General features: G+C 39.5%; 1 protein-coding gene across 1 annotated transcript in view; it reads left to right on the plus strand.

The window, feature by feature from the left end:
* The window catches only part of NPAS2 (neuronal PAS domain protein 2), a 110,443-nt gene that overhangs the window by 2,162 nt on the left and 80,519 nt on the right, over positions 1-27,762 (plus strand). Inside the window, exon 2 of the mRNA XM_045827684.1 lies at positions 17,201-17,349. Coding sequence (XP_045683640.1) covers positions 17,201-17,349 — 149 coding nt within the window. The remainder of the gene's footprint in view (positions 1-17,200; positions 17,350-27,762) is intronic.

Below are 27,762 nucleotides of genomic sequence, written 5' to 3' on the forward strand. Positions count from 1 at the left end.
AACATCCTAAAACTCTAAGTGGCACAAGGGGAAGATACACACACAGGCTTCCTAAACCTTAGACTCTATTCTTCCCCAGACCACAAGCAAATCTCCTCACTTCAGAATTGGTTCAGTCTATCTGACAGACCCAGACTGAATGATGTGGCCTGAGGTGACTTTGGAGTCCACAGGAGTTTTGCTTTTGACATCATCTTTATTTTTTAAGTATATTTTACTGATTATGCTATTACACTTCTTCCATTTTTTTCCATTTTGCCCTACGCAGCTGGGTATTCCCCTTCCTTCCAGCAATACCCCCTACCTTAGTTCATGTCCATGGGTCATGCCTATAAGTTCTTTGGCTACTCCATTTCCTATACTATTCTTAATATTCTCTTGTCTATTATATACCTATTAATTATGCTTCTTAGTCCCTGTACCTTTTCCTCCATTCTCCCCTTCCCTCTCCCCAATGATAACCTTCCATGTGACTTCCATTTCTATGATTCTGTACCTAGTTAAAGTGTTTGCTTAGTTTGTTTTTGTTTTTTTAGATTCAGTTGTTGAGTTTTGAGTTTGTTGTCATTTTACTGTTCATAGTTTTGATCCTCTTTTTCTTAAATAAATCCCTTTAATATTTCATATAATAAAGTCTGTTGGGGACCTTTGTCCAGCAGAGCATCCCTGGCTGTCACAGATGAGAATAAGTCTACCAAGACATGATCTGATTGGGGAGGAAAGGTTGCCAATCTCTCAAAGGAGAAAGGCCTTGAGCCTATTCCTCCATGGGTTTTTATTGGGTTCAATGTGCACAGGAATGCAGATAAGCTCATGAATCATTGTCAGGCAGTAATGATCAAACAATAGATAAAATTCAAAGAACTATGAGGGCTTATTCTGAGTCATGGTCAGATAGATAAAGGGCCATGAAGTTTGGGAAATGAACTCATTTTATGCTTGGACCCTTGTCAGAAAATTGAGGGCATTCTTAGCAAAGCATGTTTCACAGGATTTTATGTATTGTTTCTTAGGCCTGATCACCCTGGGGAACTGCTTGTTCCTGCCTAGGGCTGCACCATCTTCGGGCATTGTTTCAGGCTTAAGTCAGGCAGGGGAAGTAAGGCAGCCAAGAGAGTAGGAGACTTCTTATAGACTGAATGAGAACTCAGGCTTTGTCAAAGCTGAGGGCTGGAGTCCATCACCCCCTTTTTTATAGCCCCCTAAGCTCTTCTGAGGGCTCCATCATGTCTGTGCCTGTCTTAGGTCATCCTTCCCTTGAGGAATCTTACCCATCATTGGCTAACCAGTCATCCACCCAGGGCCAAGCAAGGTGAAGCAAAGGGGGAAGAGGTAGCGCCCCAGCCAAGAAGATAAGCTTTGTCTCCATAGTGGCTTATGGTGGCACCCCAGCCAAGAAGATAAGCTTTGTCTACATAGTGGCTTATGGTCCCAAGGTCTTTTACTCAGCCTTAGCCATGGGGGGTTACAGCTTCTGAAACCAGGCAGGGCAGTTCCCAACAAAGGGCTTTGTGATGATGAACTGCTTTATCTTTACCTTGTCTCTGACACACTTTATCTACCCTTCCATTCTAAATGATAGCTTTGCTGGATAGAGTAATCGTGGTTGTAGGTCCTTGCTTTTCAGCACTTTGAATACTTTTTGCCAGTCCCTTCTTAACTGAAACTTTTTTTTTTTTGAGAAATCAGCTGGTAGCCTTATGGGAACTCCTTTATAGGTAACTCTCTTCTTTTCTCTTGCTACTTTTTAGATTCTCTTTATCTTTAACCTTTGGTGTTTTAACTGTGATGTGTCTTGGTATGGCCCTCTTTGGGTCCAACTTGCTTGGGACTCTCTGTGATTCCTCAGCTTGTATGTCTATTTCCTTTGCCAAATTGGGGAAGATTTCCTTTGTTATTTTTTCAAATAAGTTTTGAATTTCTTGCTATTCCTCTTCTCCTTCTGGCATCCCTATGATTTGGATGTTGGCATGCTTGGAGATGTCCCAGAGTCTTCTTGTTCTCTCCTCATTTTCTTGAATTTCTGTTTTTTCATTCTCTTCTGGTTAATTGTTTATTTCTTCATTATGTTCCAAACCATTGATTTGAACCCTCACTTTCCTCTCTTCACTTTTGGTTCCCTGTGGACTTTTATTTATTTCCCTTAGTGTGGCCTTCATTTCTTCCCTTATGCATTTGCTGTACTCAATGAGATCTCTAAGCATCCTTATCACCAGTATTTTGAATTCTGTATCTGATAGGCTGGCTATCTCCATTTCACTTATTTCTTTTTCTGCAGTTTTGATCTGTTCTTTCATTTGTGCCATATCTTTGTCTCCTCAATTTGGCAGCCTCCTTGTGTTTGTTTCTGTGTATTAAGTAGATCTTCTTTGACTCTGTCTAGGTACACCTGTTACATTGTAAGAGGTGGAGCCTCAGGTATTTGCCAAGGTGAGGCAACCCACTTTACCACTTTGTGATACTGTGTGAGGGCAGGGCTTGAAGAAGGAAGTATGTCTCTTGGTTAGCTCTTACCCCATTTCCAGGCACTTCCTCCACTTCCATATGCAACTAGTGCACTTCTAGCTGTTTCCCTGGTGCTAAATCCCAGAGTGGGTGGCTTTATGTATGATGTAAGATTATGCAGGTCCTGTCAATGGACTCTCCCAAGACACCAGCAGTTTCTGCTACCACCCAACCTATACTGGAAGCCAGAAGTTATGAGGCTTTATTTTCCCAGTGCTGGAACCCTGGGATGCATGGTCTGGCCTGGGGCTGTGGTGGCTCATTCCTTGGGTGTCCCTTTTTTATCCACGACAGGTGAATGTGGGAATCCCATTCTAGCAGCTGCCCCGACTGCTGCATTACCACCACCACAGTGCATCCTCTTTTCCCCGGCTCCCCATCTGCACCCCTCCTACAGATCTGAATGAATATTTCTTCTTTAAATTCTTGGTTGTCAGACTTCCATACAGTTCTATTTTCTGGAAGTTCTTGTTATGTTTTGTTTTGAGATTAGTTGTGAACTTCTTGGGTAAAGAGACAAAGCATGTCTACCTATGCCTCCATCTTGGCTGGAAGTCATTATCTTTAATTTCACCTTCAACCCCTGGCCTCAGCCTTCCTCTCTACTGCACTGCTTACCTGGAAATCAAGCAGATTGAATGCAATTTCTTTCCATTCATTGCCATTCATATTTGCTTTGAGTTCCACACTGCTGATCTGGAAGCCTCCTTCATAGATGATGGGGTAGTGAGACCATTGGTCCTCTCTCCCCCTCTCTTCCTCAGATGGGGAAACAGGTTTATAATGTTTGGTAATACCCAACTCTCCACCAAACTAAAAACAGTAATGAAGTATCCTTCATAACCCTTAGAAATTACAAGAGAAAAAACAGACATGATCCTAAGACTATTTCCGTTTCAAAGCCTCTCATTTTATGAGGGTTTGTAGTGGGAACATGGGAGGCCCTTCAACTGATTCCACCTGGATGCCTGATAGGAATTGTTTTCATTCACAGGATGTTTTTGATGTAATTAGAAATGTTTAACTGCAGATGAAAATGCTCATTTTTTGCAGGAAACATACTATGTTAAGCAAAGTTTTCAAAGCTTTAGGGAATTTATAGTTTATTTAGATTTATGATCAAATTTTCTGAACCAGAACACAGTTGTACTTTCTTCTGTGAATTTCCATGTAAACCTAATATTAATTGAATGCCTATTGTGTATTCAGAACTATGAGCTGTTTTCTTTAAGGAAGAGGCAAAAACATGGTCCTTGAACTCAAAAAGGAAGCAGTTTAAGATACTGAAGTTCACATTTTCCCATTCTGTATTGCAGTTCTATGCATATCTTTCTGGTCTGGATGTGACATAGTTCTCCATGTGTATATGGTCACCCAATAAGTAGTGTGGTTTAGCAGGAAGTGCACAGCTTAGGATCAAACAGGCCTGGCTTTCATTCTTGCCACTTTTATGTTCTATCCCTAGGTGAGTCACTAAACCCCTCTTAGCCTCAGTTTCTTCCTCTGTAAGATAGGGGTGGGAATAGTAGCAACTTCTTCCTAGGGTTACTGCAGGAACTAAATGTAGCTGTGTATAAGCCTCTGGCATGGTGCACTGGACACAGTGCTAACGAGAAAAGCTAAACCATAAGGAGTACTTACTATGTGTCTGCAGCAGGGAGGCATTAACTCCCTAATCCTCACCATACACGCTAGACATAGGTTCTCACTAGATCCATTTAATTGTTGAGAAAACTGAGGCTTAGGGCTCATGCATTCAGTCAGTGGCAGGCAAGGCCTCAACACAGACATCATTTACTGAAGTCTGACCGTAGTAACAGCTTCTCACAACAGCCCTGAAAGCTGTTTCTTTTGACTTGTCATGTGCCCAAAGGGCAGGGACAGAAAGTGCTGATAGGAGTTCCCCCTTCCCAAAGACATCAAGTTTTTCTAACTTTGGAGTAGTGTGAAATACAGCTTGCTCCATCTTTAAATAGAACTGAGCACCAAGAAGAAACTGTTTCATGTGAACCTGTTTCTTTGATCCAATATTAAATGAGTAGCTTATCAGTGTTAATCAAAATTGCATTATCACCTATCAGCTGGGAAATTCTGTTTCCACAATGCCATGTATTTTGCTGAAGGAGGGAGGATGGGTGGTGAGTTTAGAGCTGTGCTGCCTTTTGTTCATAGGAACAAAAAGCATCAGACAAGAGTATCTGATTTGGGGATCTCAACAGAGTGAATACTGGTTCTGATACACAAGCTAAACAAGTTCATTATTCTTTTACCCTAATTCTTAGTCCCAACACTGATAAAATGGTTCAAAACATAGTAAGCATGAAGCCTATATGGGCACTTTGCAGAAGCAGATGTTGCAGAAGGAAAAGCTTTAGCCTTTGGAAGGCAATCTATTTCTTGTGGTTCCCCCAGGGGTAGTTTGTTGGTGTGAACCAATGACTGAGGCCATTCTGTCACTCTCCCATCAGTATTTGTTAACTAAGTAATGTGGTGAGCAAGTGGGAGATAAAGAAGTGATACACGGCATTGCCCTGCTCTCAGAGATCTTTTAGGCAAACTAGAGAAGCATTCTTGAAACAAGCATGAAGAGGAAAGAGCATGTTCTGGGGGGGTCTGTGCTGGGCAAAGCCAGGATGGTGATCAGAATTTGTAAGCTCTACTTTCTCAATGCTCTTTTGTGGAGAGTAACATGGTTAAGAGGAGAGACTGAACTCATTTTACTGTTTCATTTCTCTAAATGTATATTCTGTAGTATGAAAGGAAAGGCTGGCCCAGTCCATTGGGGTCATAGCCAACTTGTACACACTTGATGCCCCTGTGTGCTGGCTTGCTGCAGAGTGGAAACACCTAGCCCTGTGCGATGCATGTTGATGTTCGCAACCAGAGCCTATGCTGCTGAGCCTATGCTGCTGATTTTCTTTCATAGGCTCTTGACTGGGTGTTATGTACATCATCCTAGACCCAACACATGAAAAAAAGTGGCAGTAAAAATTTTTAGAGGCTTCCTTTCTCTTTGTTTCATTTGGCAATTGAGACAACAGTAAGCATTGCAAGAATATGAGTGTATCAGGACACACAGTTCATGTACATTACCTTGCAATTTTCAGATGAGTGGTTCTGGATTCCAAGCAAGGGAAAAAGTAGAGCCTTCCTTCCAAGCAGAATGCTAATTCTGACTGTAGCCCAGAAAAGCTCCCTTTATTGGGGGCTTTTGTTTTTTACACAGGTGGGTCCTTTTGTTGGCTACAAAGAATTGTCAGAAGGAGAAATGTGTACCTGGTAGGCTTAAAAAATTGAGAATGTCTTAGCTCAGGGACATCCAGTACCAATTAGGGGGCATCTGAGGCAATGGACGATATATCAAAAGCCTCTTCAATAATTTCTATTAATTTTCAATTGAAAGAAGATTCCCTATATTAAAAAGGCTTTCTTTCTTCAGAAAAGGCTAAGCATTACTTGTAGAATTTCAGCACAGATTCCTAAGAATTGTGCTCTGGTGAAATCCTCACTGTGTAGTCATCAAGAAAGAATCACTAGGAACTTAGGTTCCTAGCTTCCCATTTGGGCCCTGACACTTTCTCATAACTCTAGTTAAGAGTGAAAATGTTTCTATTACATCTCAGGGGGAAAGAATACCCTCACTTGAGCTCAGTCACCCCCACACACTTCACCAAGTCTCTGCAGTAGAAAACATACTGAGTTTCCATAGCTCCCAATAAGATGAGGGTGGCACTAGCCTGTTCCATCTTGTTCCACATGGGGTTACTTTTTCTCCCCACACACACAGATGAGCCCAGCTGCTGAAGGCTCCTGAGCATGGTCATGCCCCCAAACCTCAGTGCCTTGGTGTGCAAAGAAATGAGGAGGTGTACAGTTGTCAAAAGGACCCAGACTTGGGTATGGAGGGGACTGCACTGACCTTAGAAACATTGCTTTATGCCAGAATTTCCCAAAATGTTTCTTGGAAACACTAGTCCCAGGAAATGCTCCTAAAAAAAGTTTGAACCATGCTGTTTACTGTTTCTCTCTTTTGGAGAGCTTCTGGGCTCTTTAGCACATTAAAAGTGCTAAAACTTGTAGCGAATAAACAAAACCTGTTCCATTTTATGTCATCATACGTATTTTTAAATTATCTGAAAAAACAGTAACAACAAAATGACCTTCTCTGGCCATGGTCCCTACTCTTTCTTCAAGTAATTCTTCATGATTTTTAATGGAAGACCCTTTGCTCACAACTGTTTTGTGAAATAGGTATGTCAACTTTATTTTCATAATTCTTGTATATTTTCTTACATAAAAAACAATAAAATTTTTTAAAGATTTAAAATAAACAAGGGATAGCCACTGTTAATATTTTGACCTATTTCTTATCACATTTTTCTACATTTCTACCAAATTTTAATAGGAATACTTATAAGCACTTTGTTTATGTGATTGATCAGACTCTAATTTATTGTTCCTGAAAGTTCTCATTTTATGGACAGGATTGTCTTAATGTAGAGGTTACTTATAATGTGTGTTATGCCTATGAGTATTGCACTTTCACAGGTGCATCTTGGGACACTGACGGTGAGCTCATACTTGGTATATGTCAATTCTACAAGAATTGTAGTTTCTTGTGAGTTTCTTCTACAACCACTCACTCTGTCTCCGGTGCTTCAGAAGACATTAGTGGAGAGAGCAAAAGAAGCATGATATCTTCTTCTCATAAGCCTTCTCAGACAGGTTCATGTTGGAGAGTTTATAATACTCATATTTGGAAGGTCCAGTTGCAAGACCAGTGTCTTTATCATCCTGTAATGTAGAACTAGCCAGCCCAGTTAAGACATGTCAGAATTCCCAATCTGGAAGGAACCTTGGATATCAGTCTTCATTCTAGGCGTTAACAATCCTAGGTATCTGTTGCTGTGTAACAAACTACTCCAAAATTTATAAGACTAACACAAAAGCATTTATTTTGCTCATGGATCTTCGACTTGGGAAGGGCTTGGCAGGGAATGCTTGTCTATGTGATCTCATCAAAAGTGGCTCAAAGATGGTGAACATGATTACTCTCGTGGCTAGTAAGTAGTTCATGTTGACTCTCAACTGGGACCTCTGCTGGGACCATGACTCTCACTATGGAAATGTGGCTTCCACACAACATGTGACTATGTTCAAGGACAAGCACCAGGGGAGAGAGACCCAGTGGGGGAACCATGTGTCTTCTTACTACCTGGCCTTGGCCTCAAGCAGTGTCACTTCTGCTATATTCTGCTTACTAGAAGGAAGTTCCTGAGGCCAACCAACCTATACTCATAAGGATGGGAATTAAAACTCATGTTTCCATGAGTGGGGGGAGGAAAGTTTTAGATAATTTTAAATGCTCTGGTTTATAATCCCCATATCAATGGTGTCACTATTTTATAAGAGGAAACTGTGGAGGTGCGAATACCTTGTGCACTCTCTCCTGGAGTAGATGGCAGAACCAGAATGAGACGATTCTCCCGGTATCTAACCACTCTTTCACTTCCATTGGAGGTTGTAGATGTGAACATAATGAGCCTCATAAAATACCTTTAACTCCTCACCATGGAGACCCTCTATGGATAAAAACCCTCTCTCCATGGAACTAATATTTCAGAATTGCATGCCTATTATTAAAAAACCTGGCTGCTCTTGGCAGCCAGGGGAGCCCACTAGTGATTATATCACTAGTCCTGGCCATTACTTTCCAACTTTATTTGATTTTATCAGCTTTTACTCCATTTCACCAACTATATGTGATTCAGAGAACATCTTTCATTTCTCCCATCACCCTGTTCTATTTACTCAGTTAACCAAACTAGACTTGTTAGGGCCAATTTAAAATATGGCAGCCTTAGGTTAAACATCATGGAAAGATTCTAGTACAGAAGTTTCTTAGCTGTTCCTCGTAGTTGCCCCTGCATGCTGGAGAGGCTTGAGCTAACGACATTGCCAGCCTCACTGGTCTGCACATGAAATAGAGCCCACTCATGATGATAGTTATTTTTTCCTCTTTTTACTGATTTTATCCTCATTCATGATCTGGCTTAGAGATCAGGAATTATGATACAATGGTTTCTAATTTCTGCCCCTTGGGGAAAAACAGGATTTTTAGTGATATGTAAAATGCATTTGCATTTGTCATGTGTCCTTGTGAATTTCAGAAAGAGAGAGGGCCAAGGATGCAAACCTGCAGGTGTATGTTTACATTTATGTAAATACTGAGATTCCCCACTCTTCTAGGAAACATAGATCCATAGATTAATGGAATAGAATAGGGAATACAGAACCTACAAATCAACCCACATAAATATGACCAATTGGCTTTTTACAAAGGTGCAAAGATAACTCAATGCAGAAATGTTTTCTTAAAAATGGAGTTGGAACAACCAGACAACCATATGCAAACAAATAAACTTAAATCTAAACATTACATATTATAAAAATAACTAACTCAGAAAACTATACAGGACTGAAGAAAGAAATTAAGGAAGACACAAACAAATGGAAGCATGTACCATACTCATGGATTGGGAGAATTAACATCATCAAAATGTCCATACTACCTAAAGCAATTTATAGATTCAATGCAATCCCTATTAAAGTACCAATGACATATTTCACAGATATAGAACAAACATTTCAGAAGTTTATATGGAACCATAAACGACCCTGAATAGCTGCAGCAATTCTGAAAAAGAAGAACAAAGCAGAAGGGATCATGATACCTGATACCAAACTGCAGTATTACAAGGCCACTATAATCAAAATAGCCCTGTACTGGCATAAAAACAGGCGCATGGACCAATGGAACAGAACAGAGAGTGCAGAAATAAACCCAAGTCTCTACAGCCATTAATATTCGACAAAGGGGGAAGAAGCATAAAATGGAGCAAAAATAGCCCTTTCAACAAATGGTGTTGGGAGAGCTGGACAGCTACATGCAAAAAAAAAATGAAATTCGAGTACCAACTTACACCATACACAAAAACAAATTCAAGGTGGATAAGACACTTAAATATAAGTCTTAATACCATAAAAGTCCTAGAGGAAAACATTGGCAAGAAAATCTCAGATATTCCACACAGCAACATCTTCATGGATATGTCCCCTAAAGCAAGGGACATAAAGGAAAAATAAACAAATGGGACCTCATCAAATTAAAAGAATGCATGGCTAAAGAATACAGTATTAAAATGTAAAGAGAACCAACTATTTGCAAAAACATATTTGCCAATGATACCTCAAACAAGGGTTTGATCTCCAAAAATATATAAAGAACTCACACAACTCCACTCTAAGAAGACAAGCAACCCAATTAAAAAATGGGCAAAAGACTTGAACAGACACTTCTCCAAGGAGGACATGCAGAGGGCCCAGAGACATATGAAAAGATGCTCAGTATCATTAGCCATCAGAGAGATGCAAATTAAAACTACAATGAGATACCACCTCACACAGGTCAGAATGGCCATCATAAACAAAGCAACAAACAAGTGTTGGAGAGGATGAGGAGGGAAGGGCACCCTAGTGCACTGTTGGTGGGAATGTACACTGGTGCAGCCACTGTGGAAAAACAGTATGGAATTTCCTCAGAAAACTAAAAATGGAACTGCCTTTTAACCCAGCAATTCCACTGCTGGGATTATATCCTAAGAGCCCTGAAACACTAATCCAAAAGAACCTATGCACCCCAATGTTCATAGGAGCACAATTTCCAATAGCCAAGTGCTGGAAGCAACCTAAGTGCCCATCAGCAAATGAGTGAATCAAAAAACTATGGTACATTTGCATAATGGAATTCTATGCAGCAGAGAGAAAGAAGGGGCTTATGCCCTTTGCAACAGCATGGATAGATCTGAAGAGCATTATGCTAAGTGAAATAAGCCAGATGGTGAGGGACAAATACCATATAATCTCACCTTTAACTGGAACACAATCAACAAAAGAAAAAAGCAAACAAAATATAACCAGAGACATTGAAATTAAGAACATTCTAACAATAGCCGGAGGGGAAGGGGGAAGAGACAGTGGGGAGAAGGGTCTTGAGGAGCTAGTATAAAGGACACATGACCAAAACCAAGGGGGAGGGTGGAAGCCAGTGAGGGAGGGGGATATCACTGGGGTGGGGGGCAGGGGTGGGGAGAAAATGCAGACAACTGTAATTGAACAACAATAAGGTAAAAAAAAATAACTAACTCAAAATAGATCATAAATCTTAATATAAAATATGTAAAAGTATTAAAAGAAAACATAGGAGAAAATCTTGTGGCCTGGGGCTAAGCAAATGGTTTCCAGACCTGACACCAAAGTTGCAAACCATAAAAGAAAAAATTAACTTGGACTTCCTCAAAATTAAAAACTTTTCATCTGTGAAAGACACTTATGAGAATGAAAAGGCAAGCTGGGAGAAAATATGGACAAATCACATGTCTGACAAAGGACTTGTATCAGAATATATAAACTCTCAAAATTCAACAGCAAGAAAACAATGCAATTTAAAAATGGGCAACAAGGCACAAACATACCAACAAGGATAGACAGATGGCAAAAAAAGAAAATGCATGAAAATGCCTTCAGCATCATTAGCCATTAGAAAAATGCAAACTAAAGCCCTAATGAGATAACACTACACATCTCTTAGATTAGCTAAAATTAAAAGCATTGGCAGTGGCAACTCCTCTTGAGGATGTGGAACATCTAGATCACTCAGACATTAAAGGTCAAGATGAATGGTACAGCCATGATGGAAAGCACTTTGGTGGTTTCTTATAAAATTAAACATACACTTTCCATAGGATTCAGCCATCCTACCCCTGGGTTTCTTTTTTTCAGAGAGTTGAAAACTTATGTTCACACAAAAACCTGTATACAAATGTCTACAGCAGCTGTATTCATAATCACTGAAAAGAAAAAAGACCTCAAATTTCCTACAGCTATGGTTCATCAATACAATGGAAAACTACTCAACAACAGAAATGGCAAGGTATTGATAGGTGCACCAACTTGGATGCATCTAAAAGGCATTCTCCTGGGTAGAACAAGCCAGAATCAAAAGATTGGATGATGTAGGATTGCACTGATCTGACATTCTAGAAAAGAGAGCATAGTGATGGAGGGCAGAGCTGGAGTTGCCAGGAGTTACAGGTGTGGAAAAGATGAAGGAGATCTGGTGGGACCTGGTTTGTCTTTGGATTGTGATGATGGTTACATGAATTTATACATGTGCTGAAGTTTATAGAACCAAGCCCCAAAGAATAAGTCATGTTTACTGTGTGTTAATGTTGAGTAAAAATTTTTAAATGTATATGTCATCAGTATTACTTTTTCTAGACAAATGAAATTAAGCTGAGGCTCTTCGCCTCTGACCCCATCAGCTTCCATGCAACTCCTCACAGCAGGTTTGGTTAGTGCTGACTAGAGAACAGAGCCCCTGCCTTACAGGACATGTGGTACTGTTGCCAACCATCCTTTCCTCTCTTTCTTGTCTCTGCTCATTTCTCCCTAATGTGGATCCCTCTTCCCCATCTCCTAATGTCCAAACCAGTTTCCTACTTTAGACTCTCTCTTAGACTATTCCAGATACATCCAAAAGCTGAGACCAGATTGCCTGGTCTGACAGTATTTGGCTTCACTCTTCCTGTCCACTCTCCTGTCACTTTACTTTCCCACATGTCCCCAGTTTCCTGTCAAACTCATCCACTCAGCATTCTTTGGGCTGTCCTCCCTGCTCCCTGCCCATCCTCCTGTCAAGGCCAGCTTGTGCGCAGCCCCTCCCTGCAAGCATCCTTGACCACCTCACATGGTTGATCTTTATGAAATCCTTTGACAATTTGTTTAAGATTCTTGCCTAGCTTGTGTCACATTGCACCTTATGTAATAGTGCAATCTTGAGGTAGTGGGTGTTTTAGTTGATTTTCTGCAGTATTCTTCCCTGAACACAAATATTATTGTCTTGTTAACATGCTTGCCATTTTTCTGCAGTGTACTTAATTTCTGTGCTATAAACTTAAACAGCCAGAATTCATCACTTAGTTTGATAGTCACATAACAGAAGTTTTAAAGGGAGCTGCAGAAGGAGTGGGGAAAAAGCAGTGCTTCACAGCATGGGCATTCCAGCCAAACTGCTCCATCACTTTCTAGTCATGTGATGTCAGCAAACTGCACACCTCCCAGTGCCTCAGCTTCATCTGTGAAATGGGAATGACAACATACATACTTAAAGGGTCATTGAGAGAACTAATGAAATTAATGTATGTAAAGCACTTAAAATAGTGTATTTTATATACTAAGTACCCAGCAATGTTATCTATTTAACCAATGTCTGTTAAGGAACACACCGGGAAAGATAACCTGGGGCTCTTTGAACCCTGCATTCAAAAATCAAAAGGTGAGGTTTGTATCAATGTATATTTAAAAGACATGCTCACATACTTTCCCTTTTCCCCAAACCTTTTCTCTCCTTCTTTCTCTTTCTGTCTCTCTTAAACTCAATCAGAAGAAACAACATGATGGAAAATGGGCAGAAATTTGAATAGGCACTTCACAAAAGAAGATATATGAAAGAGTATTAAGGATGTGAAAAGATGTTCAACATCACTAGTCATCAGAAAAATGCAAATTAAAACCACAACAAGATAATGCTACAATGGCTAAGCAAAAAAATACTGACAATACCAAGTGTTGATAAGGATGTGGGGCAATTGGAAGTCTCATTCATTGCTGGTGGAATTGCAAAAACAGCACTGCCCCTTTGTGTAGCAGGATGGCAATATCTAATAATGTTAAAGATACATGTATCATATGATTCAGTGATTTCACACCTATGTATTTACCCAAGAGAACAGAAGGCCTAAGACATGGACATGAATATTCAGAACAGCATTATTCTTAATACCCCAAACTAGAAACATCCCAGTGGGATACTAGTTGGCATTTAAAAATAACAGAACATTATATAACAACATGAATAAATATCAAAAGCTTTATGCTAAATGAAACTCAGTGGACTTTCTGCTTCCATTTATACGAAATTCTAAAAAAAGGCAAAACTGAAGTGGTGGCAGATCAGTGGTTTTCTGTGGCTGTCATCAAAGAGAGGTCACCAACAAAGAAGTAGGAGAAAACATTTTAAGGGTAAAGGAACTGCTTTATATGTGGGTTTTGGTCGTGGTTTCACAGTTATTAAAATTCATCAACCTATACTCTTAAAATAGATAAATTTTATTGAATATAAATAATGCTTTAAAGGAAAAAACAAACCCAAAGGCTGATTGCTTAAGTGCCTTTAAGCTTGTTACCCCAGTGCCTTAGGAGTGGTGGTCTTGGGGCCTACTCAGCAGACCTCACTGGAAATAAGGTCCCTCGAGGTTTGTTTCCAGTGGCACCATCATGTGTCCTAGGCAGAAGCTGATGGAAACAAGCTTGTGTTCTTGTCATTATGATATTAGCCATGTTCGTTGACATTACAGCTATTGAAGAAGAATAAAGAATAATAATGAGCTGGATGTTGTCAGCTCACAAATAATTTATAATGGGCAAAGTAGGACAGGGACAGTGCTTTTTTTGGCCAAGGAGGTTGCATCACTCTTTAAAATCTAGGCCAAAAAATTATTTATAATGCATAGACAACCACTCAGAAAATTAAAAGGCTCCTTTCTTCTCTCCCATGTGCTTGAACACTATACTTTTTACCCTGGACCAGCAAAAGACTGAACAGCCTCTTACTGCCACACCTCCAGTAGGTGTGTAACTGAGAAAGCATTCATGAAGATAGTACTCAGGTAGGAATGAGGCCTTTGTACAAACCCCTTAAGAATTTCAGGTCCTCCCAAAAACCCAAGGACAATAATGAAAGGAAAGTGAGGAAAAGGAAGAAACCAGTAGGTATGGGTGGCCACTTTAGGTGCGCTTTGAAGAATTGCCTGAAATATTACCAGAAAACAGCACAAACTGAAGTATAATAAGCAAAATAGCTTATAAGTAAGTGTATTGACATAAAGACAGGTTGTGTGTTATTAGTCAGAGGCAAACAGAGTCATTATGGCCACCATGCCATCAAGGAAAGAGAATTTGTGATGTGTCTCTGTATTTCCAAGGGCTGTTTGGGGAAGCAGAATCTTCACCTGATACTGACACCTGTCAATCTTGACATCTACCCCAAGCAAGGTGAATCCCTCTGATGAGAACAAGTGGTCAGCTTCCCCAGACACCTTGGTCCTAGGCCCCAGGGTGTCAGAGTGTTGATGGGAGAGACCTGGTTCTTCTTGCTGACACATGTAAAGAATTACATATCAGCAAATCTAGTAGTATGTAATGAGTTTATTAGTGGCCTATTCCCATGGAAGAGAACAGAACTGGGTAAAGTAGGGGGTGAAAGGCAAAGTTTCAGGGCAAAGCAGGGTGAGAAAAGCAAGAGAGCAGCTGAAGACCAGGATGGCAAGCCCCTGGGCAGCCTGAGACTGGGTGGCCAGAAGTCCTGTGGTCCGAGAGGCAAGAGCACCCTGAGCCCCCGAGAGAGAGGGAGTCCTTTGTTCTCAGGACTTATATAGTTGGTGGGATAGGAGGGAAAAAAGTTACATATTGATTAATGGGTAAATGTGGTGCCAGCTTTCCTGGGGGTCTGCTAGCCCAAATCCTTATCTTGCTCCAGACCCCATTTGGTCATCTTGTTGTAAAACAAATACATGACAGGAGGCAGTTAATTAAAATTGGGGCACTTTCCGAAGTTATTTATGGGCTCTTTCTGTAAGCATCAGGGACTCCCTCATAAAACAGATAGTGACCAGAGGTAGGCAATTAACCAAAGTTGTTTTATGGGCTCTTTCTTTGGGTACCGGGGACCCTCTCCCACATTCAGGCTTGGGATGAAAGCACAGTTTCATGGCTTTCTTTCCCAGATAGTGAAAATGTTACATAGAATTTCAAGGACTTTACTTCTTTCTTGCTAACATAGTGTTTCTTGTGATGTTGAAACACCTGGCTCAGGACTGCTGAGTTAGCATGTAAGACTTGTCTCCTTCTTCCTCCCTTCCTCGGTTTGCTATTTATTCTACCTAATTGGTAAAAGGCCTGTCCTGGCAACCAGGGTGCTAAATGCTGGCCAGTGACAGAATTGCAGTCTCAGAGTTCTTCTTATGCTGTCTCCTGCTTTAAGAGCAATAGGTTGACCATGTTTGACAGGCCCTGCAGCATGGTCCCTGCTCTTCCAGTGAGTTGAGTTTCAGAACATTCTGTCCTGGGTGAATTTGGGAGGGGTAGGTCAGCTTTCCCAGACCTACATCACCTTTGAATAAGCTAAACCTTGATGAAAGACCTGTCCTATGAAGCTGAGAGCCAGCCCCTAGGCCTGTGGTGTATAATTAAGGGTTGAGGCCTCTAGAGTGGCCTGCTTCCCAGACTTCTCTGGTGAGGGCAGGCTTCCTACATTGTGTCCCTTTAGCCATGACTTCCTCCTCAAGTTTCCAGGGATCCAATGGTTTTTCAGAGGGGCCTCCAGAGAGCTCCTCTTCCCTCACCTGAACAGTTGCACTTGGATCTCTGTGTAGGTATACAGTGTTATATGTTAATTTTTTAACAAACTTTACTTTTTAGAGCAATTTTAGGTTCACAGAAATATAGAAGGTTGTAATAATAGAGGTTACAGAGATTTCCAAGATACCCTCTGGCCCCAAATATTCACAGACTCCCCATTATCAACACCACCCACCAAAGTGGTACATTTGCTATAATTGATAAACCTACAGTGACTGACTCATCATAATCACTCAAAATCCATGGTTTATATGAAGGTTCACTTTAGTGTTGTACCTTCTATGGGCTTGGACATATGTGTAATGACAGTTTGCCATCATTATAGTGTCACAGAGAGTAGTTTCACCGCCCTAAAGAATCCTCTGTGCTCTGCCTATTCATCCATCACTACCTCAACTCCTGACAGCCACTGATCTTTATACTGTCTCCGTGTCCTTTTCCAGAATGTCATACAGTTGGAATCATGCAGTATGTAGCCTTATCCGATTGGCTTCTTCCACTTGGTAATATATGCATTTAAGGTTCTTCTGTGCCATGATTAAAGCCACTCTTTATCAGCATGGCAGCCATAAGCAGCACATGTCATACATTGGCCCTGGGTTGCACATGACTTGCAGATGGTTTCATGTGGGGTATGCTTCATTTCTCAGACAGGATAATGAACTCTGTAGCAGTGACTAGGATATATGCCCTGGGTGGCATTGGTTCTCTGCTGAACACTCAGGACCTGGCTATTCTCCATGACTTGGTGCCAAAGGCTAGGTGCTCTGAGTTGGGGAACATTGTTTGAGGCTAAAGGACTATCTGAGAGAAACCCTTTGGATTGCAGCTTTTAAACAGCATGTTGCTTGTTCTCTGAAGGTCAAAGTTCTGTGACGTCAGAGTGAGCAACATCTGGCAACAACTAATCTATACAATTTTGCATCTGAGCCAGAACTAACTTATTAATGTTGTCTTTCTTTATGGCCAAGAGTCTAGCAGAACATTTTTCTGTCTCCTTTATTCAGCTCTGAACTATGGCAAACGTTACTTTCCCTGAAAGAGTCTTGATCAGATGATCACAACAGAACATGCGCTGATAGAAAGTACCTCTATTTCATAAGAGAACTTTTATGAAGCAGAATTTTCCAGTAACATGTGTGTTCTTTGTTTGCAGAGCTTCTCGAAACAAGTCTGAGAAGAAGCGTCGAGACCAGTTCAATGTTCTCATCAAAGAGCTTAGCTCCATGCTTCCTGGAAACACACAGAAAATGGACAAAACCACTGTGCTGGAAAAGGTCATTGGTTTTCTGCAGAAACACAATGGTAAAAGCTATGCCTTTCTTTGTGTTTTTTCATTCCTGCTCTTTCCTTGGTGGTGACTTTATCAAGCTGGGCTTTCTGCTCAGTTCTCTCTCCCCAGCAAAGCCCAATCTCATCAGTCATAGGCTCCCTCTGTCCAAGGCACTTTGCCCCGTGTCAGAGCCCATCTCCAGCAGGTTTGGAAGAAGATACTCACCTCCCAATTACTTTATTAGCTGTTGGAGAGAATCCATAACAGCCTCACAGGTGGTACCTAGCCCAGTGGAGTGGCATTCACAGTGGAAGCATCTTGATTAACAAGCATTTTTCATCCAGCCCTACAGAAATGCAGTACCCATATTCATTATCCACTGGATCATACTGTACTGGTTCCTCCAACCACCTCTGTCACCATCCCTAAATGATCTGGCCTTCAAAGCTCAGCTATGAAAAAAAATGAAAATCACTAATTCACTTATTAAATTTATTTTAATTAAGACATAACTCATATACCATAAAATTTACCATGTGGAAGTTTATAATTGAGTGATTTTAGTATACTCACAAGATTGTGCAACCATCAATACTATCCAACTTGATTATCCCAAAAAAGAAACTCCATGCTTATTAATATATACTTCCCATATTCCCTCCTTCCAAATCCTGGAAATCATTAATATACTATCTGTCTCTGTGGGTTTGCCTATCTGGGCACTTCATAAATAATGGAATCATACAGTATGCAGTGTTTTGTTTCTGGCTTATTTTACTTAGCATCCATATTTTGTCAAGCTTCTGTATTTCATTCTATTTATGGCCAAAAATATCTGTTGCATTGATATACTAAATTTCTCTTATCCACTTATCAGTTGATGGATATTTGGGTTGTTTCCACTTTATGGCTGTTATTAATAATACTGCTATGAACATGCACATACAAGTTTTTGTTTGGATATATGTTTTCAGGTCTTTTGAATATATACTTAGGAGTGCAATTGCTGGGTCAAATGGCAACATCAATGTTTAACTTTTTGAGAATTAAGAAGCTGTTTTTCAAAGTGGCTGCCCAATTTTACATTTCCAGTGGTAATGTATGAGTGTTATAATTTGTTCATAGCCTCACCAACACTGATTATTGTCTAGTCACCCGTGGATATGCATGAATGTGTTTATTGTAGACTTCCTAGTTGGTATGAAGCAATCTCATTGTGGCTTTGATTTGCATCTCCTTAATGATTAATGATGTTGAGATTTTCCTGTGATTATTGGCTATTTATATATCTTGTTTAGAGAAATGCCTATTCAAATTCTTTGCCCTTTTTAATTTGGATTGTTTATCTTTCTGTTGTTGGGTTGTAAGAGTTTTTCATATATTCTAAATACTAGACCCTTATCAGATACATGATTTACAAATATTTTCCCCCATTCCATGGGTTGTCTTTTTACTTTCTTACTTTTGTCCTCTGACATACAAAGTTTTCAAGTCTGGTAAGTCTATTTTATCTTTTTGCTGTTGGTGGTTGCTTGTGCCTTAAGAATCACAGCTAATCTAAGGTCATGGAGATTTACATTTATATTCCCTTCTAAGAGTTTTACAGTCTTAAGCTAAAGATTAAATATTTAGACATGAGATATAAGTTGAGAACTTAGATATTTGATCCATTTTGAGTTAACTTTTATACATGGAATGAGATAGGGAATTGAAATTCAGCTTTTTGCATGGAGCTATCCAGTTCGCCCAGAGAGCCATTTAAAAAAAAAACTTTTCAACACTTCATATATGTACATAGAATACACATATCGTAACTGTACAGTTGAATGAGTTACCACAAAAAGAACACAACTGGGAAACCAACACCCAGGTCAAGAAAAATAAGCTGCCCCAATAGATACCCCTTTCTTCTTTCTACCTCTGTTTTCCTCAAAGGTCATACCTATTTTGATTTCTAATACCAGAGTTGGCTTTGCCTGTTGGGATATCATTCAGGCAGAATTATATGTATAAACTTGATGTTTGTGAGATTAATATGTGTACTTCTGGTTCTATGGCTAGTTCATTTCCTTTGGTAGAGTATAAAATAGAGTATTCCATTATATGAATTTACCGCTTGAATCCACCCTTGAATTTATGACTTTCCCAACTCATCTTCTCTTCCTTTCACTCTCCTTTAAACTCTTGCCCCCCCCGTTAGCACTGATGACCCATGTGTTTACCTATATACAGTACAAAATATTTGAGAGTAGTTAAGAAGGTTCAATAGATATTAACAATCAAGAGCAGAATTATTTTTTTCTTAACCATGAGAGCATACATAATCAAATCAGAAATGTCAGATTGAGGTGATAACTACAGTTCTTCTGTGTTTGTGATGATGCTTCTCTTCCAGTGAGCATATTCCTAGATAAGATGATATCATGAAGGAGGGCATAGCTGGGACATTATAAAGTTTCATGACATAGGACTTCTGGCCAAGATGGAGGCATAGGTAAATACATTTTGTCTCCTCACACAACCAAAAGAAGGACAACAGCAAATTTAAAAACACAATATAACCAGAACTGCTGGAAAATCAAACCATATGGAAGTCCAACAACCAAGAAATTAAAGAAGAAACATTCATCCAGACCGAAAGGAGGGTGGAGGTGGGCAGCCAGGGTGGAAAGGGCACAGGCCAAGGCAGTGGCTGCTGGAGTAGGTGGTCCCACATCTGCATGCAGATAAACCAGGAGGAACTATTGGGGAGAAAAACAGACCACCCAACCCAGGCTTCCAGCATTGGGAAACAAAGCCTCAAAACTTCTGACTGAAATAATCTGTGGGGGTTGAGGAGGCAGAAAAAACTCCCAGACTCACAGGAAAGATTGTTTGAGAACCCACAGGGTCCTAGAATGTACATAAAACCACCCACCCTGGGATCAGCACCAGAAGCGTCCAATTTGCTTGTGGATAGAGGAGGAAGTGACTGAAAGCTGGCAAAGAGCAGAGCAAGAGGCATTGTTCCCTCTTGGACCCTCCCCCACATACAGTGACACCACTCAGTACTGTGGGTTGCCTCACCCCGGTGAATACTTAAGGCTCTGTCCCTTACTACATAACAAAAGAGCCAAAACAAAAAAAAAATGGCCCAAATGAAAGAACAGGTCAAAACTCTAGAAAAAATACAACTAAGTGAGGGATAGCCAACCTATCAGATGCAGAGTTCAAAACACTGGTAATCAGGACGCTCACAGAAATGGTTGAGTATGGTTGTAAAATAGAAGAAAAAGCAAAGGCTATGAAAAGTGAAATAAAGGAAAATATACAGGGAACCAATAGTAAAGGAAAGGAAACTGGGACTCAGATCAACAGTTTGGAGCAGAAGGAAGAAATGAATATTTGACCAGAACAGAGTGAAGAAACAAGAATTTTTAAAAAATGAAGAGAGTCTTAGGAACCTCCCAGACAACCTTAAACTTTCCAACATCTGAGTCATGGGGGTCCCAGAAGGAGAAAAGGAAGAGCAAGAAATTGAAATCCTATTTGAAAACATAATGAGAGAGAACTTCCCTAGTCTGGCAAATGAAATAGACTTCCAGGAAGTCCAAGGAAGCCCAGAGAGTCCCAAAGAAGTTGGACCCAAGGAAGCACACACCAAGGCACATCATAATTACATTAACCAAGATTAAAGAAAAGAAGAGGATATTAAAAACAGCAAGAGCTTTCTTTTGGAGACAGTTACCTACAAGGGAGTTCCCATAAGACTATCAGCTGATTTCTCAAAAGAAACAATGCAGGCAAACAGGGGCTAGAAAGAAGTATTTGAAGCCATGAAAGGCAAGGACCAACATCCAAGATTACTCTGTCCAGCAAAGCTATCATTTAGAATGGAAGGGCAGATAAAGTGCTTCCCAGATAAGGTCAAGTTAAAGGAGTTCATCACACCAAGCTCTCATTATATGAAATGTGAAAAGGACTTATCAAAGAAAAAAAAGATCAAAAATTCAAACAGTAAAATGACAACAAACTCACAACTATCAACAACTGAACCTAAAAGAAGACAAAACAAACTAAACAAACAACTAATACAGGAACAGATTCACAGAAAATAGAGATCACATGGAGGGTTATCAGTGGGGAGTGTGAGAGGGGAGAATGGGAGACAAGGTACAGCTAATAAGAAGCATAAATGGTAGGTACAAAATAGACAGGAGGTTGAAAATAGTATGGAAAATGGAGGAGCCAAAGAACTTATATGTGTGATCCATCAACATGAACTAAATTGGGGGAATTATAGTGGGAGGCAGGGTACACGAAATAGAGGGATAAAGGGGAGGAAAAAATGGAACAACTGTAATAGCATAATCAATAAAATATATTTCTAAAAAGTTTAATTATATTTTTACTCTTTTATTATTTCTTTAATAATTGTATATACCTATTAAATTATGACAGCAATGACGTGTGTGTGTGTGTGTGTGTATGTGTGTGTGTATCCTTCCTCCTTAGTTTTTCCAAAGCCTCCCAGGGAAAGTAAAGAATATGTTCACTGCTTTTGTTAAAAGTCAAGGAAGAGCCGTCAAGCAGGATTGGAACACGGTGTTGCAGCAGTATTTGATGACGCCAATAATATAATCAGAATGGTTATATTTCTGAAATAATGATTTAGCCAAGTGAAACATCAGATTAGTTTGATTACCAAGATATTTTGTAAAATTACTCAAACTAGGTCAGTGCCACTGAAAAGCAAGACAGCTGTTAAATAGGACAGCTAAGATCATGTTCATTAGTGTGACATTTATTCTGGGCTCTATTGGCTGTGGAATTATAGAATTGTTACATCTAGGACCTAGGAAGAATCAATCAGCATAAATGCAGCCTCCTGACAGCAGGAGTTCCTGTCTCTGTCTTGCTTTTGGCCTACTCTGTACAGTCCTGTGCACCCCTGCATCTCACTCATCCTTTGTGATTTCATATTCAAAAGAAATCAGAAACCGTGTAGCATATTTTGTGGAGAAATACAGTGATTGGATCAAAATTTAGATTAAAGCAAAAAACAAAACAGATAGTGACTTTATTGATAACCCAAATAGACATGAACTCCACAGAATCCCAGAGTCACCTCTCATGAGTTAGACAAACATCATGCTAAGGTACATCTATCTGAGATTCACACTCTCTTTGAGTTAATATCATTTCACAGATGAGGCAACCAAGGTGCAGAGATGGTTCAGACAACTAGAAAAGGGCAGGATTTATACTAGGCAGTCTATCCCAGAGCTCAAGTTTTTAACACTACATCATACTTCTCCTCAAGAGGTGATTTATGGGGATCTTACAGATATTTGTATCATAGCTATGATATAGCTGTTCATTAGTATGGACATTTAGATTACTGGTTCTCAAACTTGCTGTCCAGCAGATGTTTTAAAAAGGAACTTTTAAAAATATGTATAGCTGGGTAACAACCCACAAGTCAAGAATCAGAATTTATAGAGGTGGAACCACAGTGGTGAGATGGAGCCAACTCATACCAGCTTGTAAAAGGTGATCATTAAATTTCCAGGAGTTTTGAAAGCCAGTTCACAGCATGAAATCAGTCACTGTGGGAGTATTTACACCACAAAATGGGCAAACACTTCAAATCAGGGCTTTCTATTGTAGACATGGGAAGCCTTTACCAGCACACCCCTGGATAAGGCCCAAGCATTTATATTTTTAAAGATCCCTGGGTGATTCCAGTGTGGAGCAAGGGTTAAGAACTGTGGATTTAGACATGCTTTCTACCCTCATGCTGAAGGGAGGCTACATGATAAGTAAGGAAAAATGATTGGGTCCAGGTATTTGTTATAATTATTTAGCTCTTTTCTTACTAATTTTTTAAGCACCCCAATTTTCTCAGCTCAGGAGATAAATCTTGATCCTATAATGCATGCTTATTCCCTTTGAGGTAATTCAAAATGAGAATCTGACCATGTTTTTCTGTAGAAAAATTTTGTTTCATCATTATGTATATAAGAGAGAAATCTCTAAATTATGTAAATAGGAGTATTAGACATCCTTATCCATGTCCATCTAATGTTACTTCTACAAGCCCAGGCTCACCTGCACACTTTCCTCTTTCTGTGTGAATCACAACCTGATTTAATACCATTTTCTCCCAGCATCAAATGCCAATCCTCATTTATGCCACTTCAATGTTTGCCTCAGTGGATGACAGTGTGGTGGAGAAGGCTATAGAACAAGGGGTAATGTCTCTGTTGGCAGGGTAATACTCACCCAGCACAGGAGAGTATTTTTGCACCATTTCCCAGACTTTTCTTTGACCACATACAGCCCAAAGATATACTGCTCCTTGTTGGTGCATACCAGGATCAGTCAGGAGGTGAGCACACTAGGGCACAGCTATAACTTAACATATATACAATTTTCGGGTTCATCTGTTAATTGCATTGTTTTCCAGCATAATAGCTCCCATGTGGTTTTGATTCCTTTGTTAGAACCCAGTGTGACCACACCTCTTTGGTAAACCTGTCCTGTACCTACAGCCTATGATATTGGTCATATCAAATGCCAGTGGAGACACGATTGTAACACTGAATTTTATTTCCTATTTAATATTTTTCTTTCCTTTGAAACACTTTGCATACTTGCTTTGAGACATATTATGCTATGTATTGAGTCTTAACTTGTAAGGACTATAATAGAATTGTTCAAATAAAAAGCGAATGAAATATCTTCTTGCAGTATTGTGATATGTTGTTTAGAAAGTATCCAACCACACTGAATGATCTAAAAGTTACCTGTGGAGAAGAAATATCCTTTCATTTTCTTTTACCATTAAGTTGAATGAACCTCCACCTAAATCAAATTTACACTGCCAGAAAGACTCCTTTCCTAGACAGTTAATCTTCAGTTTGATCCTAATGGTCAAAACAATTTTACAGGGGGAAGATGGGGGCAAGGTAGGCGGGAGCTGAATCCACTTGCTTGTGCACCCAGTTGGGACACCTAGCTGATCTTCCAAAGAACAGTGTGAACAGTCAACAGAATCCAAGTTGATATGAAGCTTGGAAGCCAAAGGTGGCATAGAATGCATAAAAACAGATGCATACAAGACAAGGTGGGAGTTGTGAATACCAGTAATCCTGCTGGAGGAGAGATCCCACAGACAAAGGAGCCACCAACAGGTGAAGCCCAAGTACAACAAGAGAGCCCACACAAACAGAAGAAACGGTAACCCTAGAGCATCCAGACAAGGAGATGAAAGACACTGCACCACTGAGTCCCACAGAAGTTCATCCTACAAAGACAGCTGGCAAAGTGGGGCATCAGGAATCACAGAAATAAACAAAAAGAGTCACCTAAAATGGGGAGACAAAGAACCCACAATCAAAAGGAATGTAAGACTCCCCAGTAAAAGGATTAAGTGAAATAGAGGCGAGCAAACTATCTGATACAGAGTTCAAAAGAATAGTTATAAAGATGCTCAAGGAATTCAGTGACAACTACAAGGAACTGAATGGGAACTACAATAGTAAGAAAAAGTAAATAGAAACTATAACAAAAATCAGGAGGAAATGGAGAATACAATATCTGAAATAAAAAAATACACTAGAAAGAATTACACCCAGGCTGAATGAAGCAGAGGGCTGAACCAGTGAGCTGGAAGACAAAGTAGAAAGAAATACCTAGGTAGAGCAGCTGCACAAAAAAGGGCTCAAAGAATATGAAGATAGCTTAAGGGAACTGCAAAACAACATGAAACAAAAACAACATTCAAATCATAGGACTATCAGAAGGAGAAAAAAAGGAGCAAGGGATAGAAACCATGTTTGAAAAAATAATGACAGAAAACTTCCCAAATCTGCAGAAAGGAAAGCCATGCAAGATTGAAAAGCACAGAGGGTCCCACTCAAGATGAACCCAAAGAGGCCTACTGCGAGACACATCATAAATAAAATGCCAAATTTTAAAAACAAAGAGAGAATCTTAAAAGCAGAAAGGGAGAAACAGAAAGTAACATATGAGGGAGCTCTAATGAGGCTAGCAGCTGATTTCTCAACAGAAACACTACAAGCCAGAAGGGAATGGCAATAAATATTCCAAGCAGTGAAGAGTGAAGGCCTGCAACCAAGACTACTCTACCCAATGAGGCTCTCGATTAAAATGAGAGTTGACATTAGTACTTTCCCAAACACAAGTAGGCTGCAAGAATACACCTCCATGAAATCAGCACTACAAGAAATGCTAAAGGGACTGTTTTAAGAAGAGGAAGAAAAAGAGCAAGAGACAGAGGAACACAGGTACAAGGGAGGGGACATTAATAAGTACCTATTAATAATAGCCTAATATGTAAATAGATTAAGTGTTCCAATCAAAAGACATAGGGTAGCTGAATAGATATGAAAATATGACCTATACATATGGTACCTACAAGAGACCCACCTCAAAACAAAAGACCTACACAGACTGAAAGTGAAGAATTAGAAAAAAGTATTCCAAAGAAATGGATAGGAAAAAAGTAGGGGTGGCAATATTTATATCAGACAAAATAGACTTCAAAAAAGTCCATAAAAAGAGACGGAGAAGGATACTTCATAATGTCCAAGGGAAGAATCCATCAAGAAGACATAAATATTATAAACATATGTGCACCCAACATAGGAGCACCCAAATACATAAGGAAAATCTTGGATGACTTCAAGGAAGATATAGACAATAACACACTTACTAGGGAATTTTAACACACCAGTGTCAAAAATGGATAGATCTTCCAAACAAAATATCATCAAGGATATTTTCGCATTGAATAATGCCCTAGATCAAATGGATTTACCTGACATATAAACTTTCATCCCCCCCCCCAAAAAAAATCCACATTCTTTTCAGATGCACATGGAACATTTTCAAAGATAGACCACATGGTAAGACATAAAACAAGCCTCAACAAATTTAAGAAAATGGAAATTATATCAAGCATTTTCTCCTTCCACAAGGGACTGAAACTGAAAATAAACCTCAAGGAAAAAAAACTCAAAAACACTCAAATTCATGGAGATTGAATAGTATGCTATTAAATAATGAATGGATTAAGAATGAGATCAAGGAAGAAATCACAAAGTTTCTGGAAACAAATAAAAATGAACACACAACAGTCCAAAATATATGGAACAGAGCAAAGACACTCCTGAGACAAAAGTTCATAGCAATACAGGCCTAACTAAAATGATAGAAACATGTCAAATAAACAGCCTAACCCTACATCTCAAGAATTGAGGAACAACAACAAACAAAGCCCAGAGCAAGTAGAAGGAAGCAAATAACCAAGATCCTAGCAGAATTAAATGACATAGAGACTAAAAGAACAATACAAAGGACAATAAATCCAGGAGCTAGTTCTTTGAAAAGATAAACAAAATCAATGAGCCTTTAAGCAGACTTATCAAAGAGAAAGAGAAAGAGAGAGAGAGAGAGAGAGAGAGAGAGAGAGAGAACCCAAGTAAATAAAATCAGAAGTGAAAGAGAAGAGATTACAACTGATATCACAGTAATACACAGGATCATAAGAAATTACTATGAACATCTACATGCCAAAATTTGAAAACATGGGTGAAGTGAGCAATTTCTAGAAAAATATAATCTTCCAAAACTCAATGAAAAAGAAGCAAAAAGCCTAAGTAGACTAATAACAGATGACAAAATCAAAGCAGTAAGATAAACTCTTGACACACAATAGACCTGGACTAGGTGGTTTCACAGGAGAATTTTCAAAACCTTTAAAGGGGAGCTAACCCCTAATTTCACAGATTATTCCAAAAAATCCAAGACAACAGAAGACTCCAAAATGCTTTTTATGAAGCCAGCATCAACCTAATCCCAAAACTGGATAAAGACACAACAAAGAAAAAAAAACTGCAGGCCAATATCACTGATGAACATAGATGCTAAAATCCCCAATGAAATATTGGAAAACCACATTCAGCAATACATTAAAGAGATCATACACCATAATCAAGTGGTATTCATCCCAGGGATGCAAGGATGGTACACATTTGCAAATCAATAAATGTAATACATAACATAAAAAAAAGAAAGACAAAAATTTCATGATCATATCACTAGGTGCAGAAAAAGCATTTGATAAGGTACAGCATCCATTTATGATAAAAACACTCAGCACAGTGAGAGTAGAGGGAGCATACCTCAATATGATCAAGGCCATATATGAGAAACCTACAGCCAACATCATAATGAACATGCAAACTTAAAGGTTTTCCCACTAACATCAGGAACCAGACAAGCGTGTCTGCTTTCACCATTTCTATTCAATATAGTATTGGAAGTCCTAGCCACAGTGATCAGACAAGAAAAAGAAATAAAGAGCAACCAAATTGGAAAGGAAGAAACCAAACTGTCATTGCTTGCAGATGACATGATAGTGCACATAGAGAACCCTA

Source organism: Phyllostomus hastatus, unplaced genomic scaffold, assembly GCF_019186645.2.
Source record: "Phyllostomus hastatus isolate PE091 unplaced genomic scaffold, TTU_PhHast_1.1 phas_scaffold_78, whole genome shotgun sequence".
Classification (NCBI taxonomy): domain Eukaryota; kingdom Metazoa; phylum Chordata; class Mammalia; order Chiroptera; family Phyllostomidae; genus Phyllostomus; species Phyllostomus hastatus.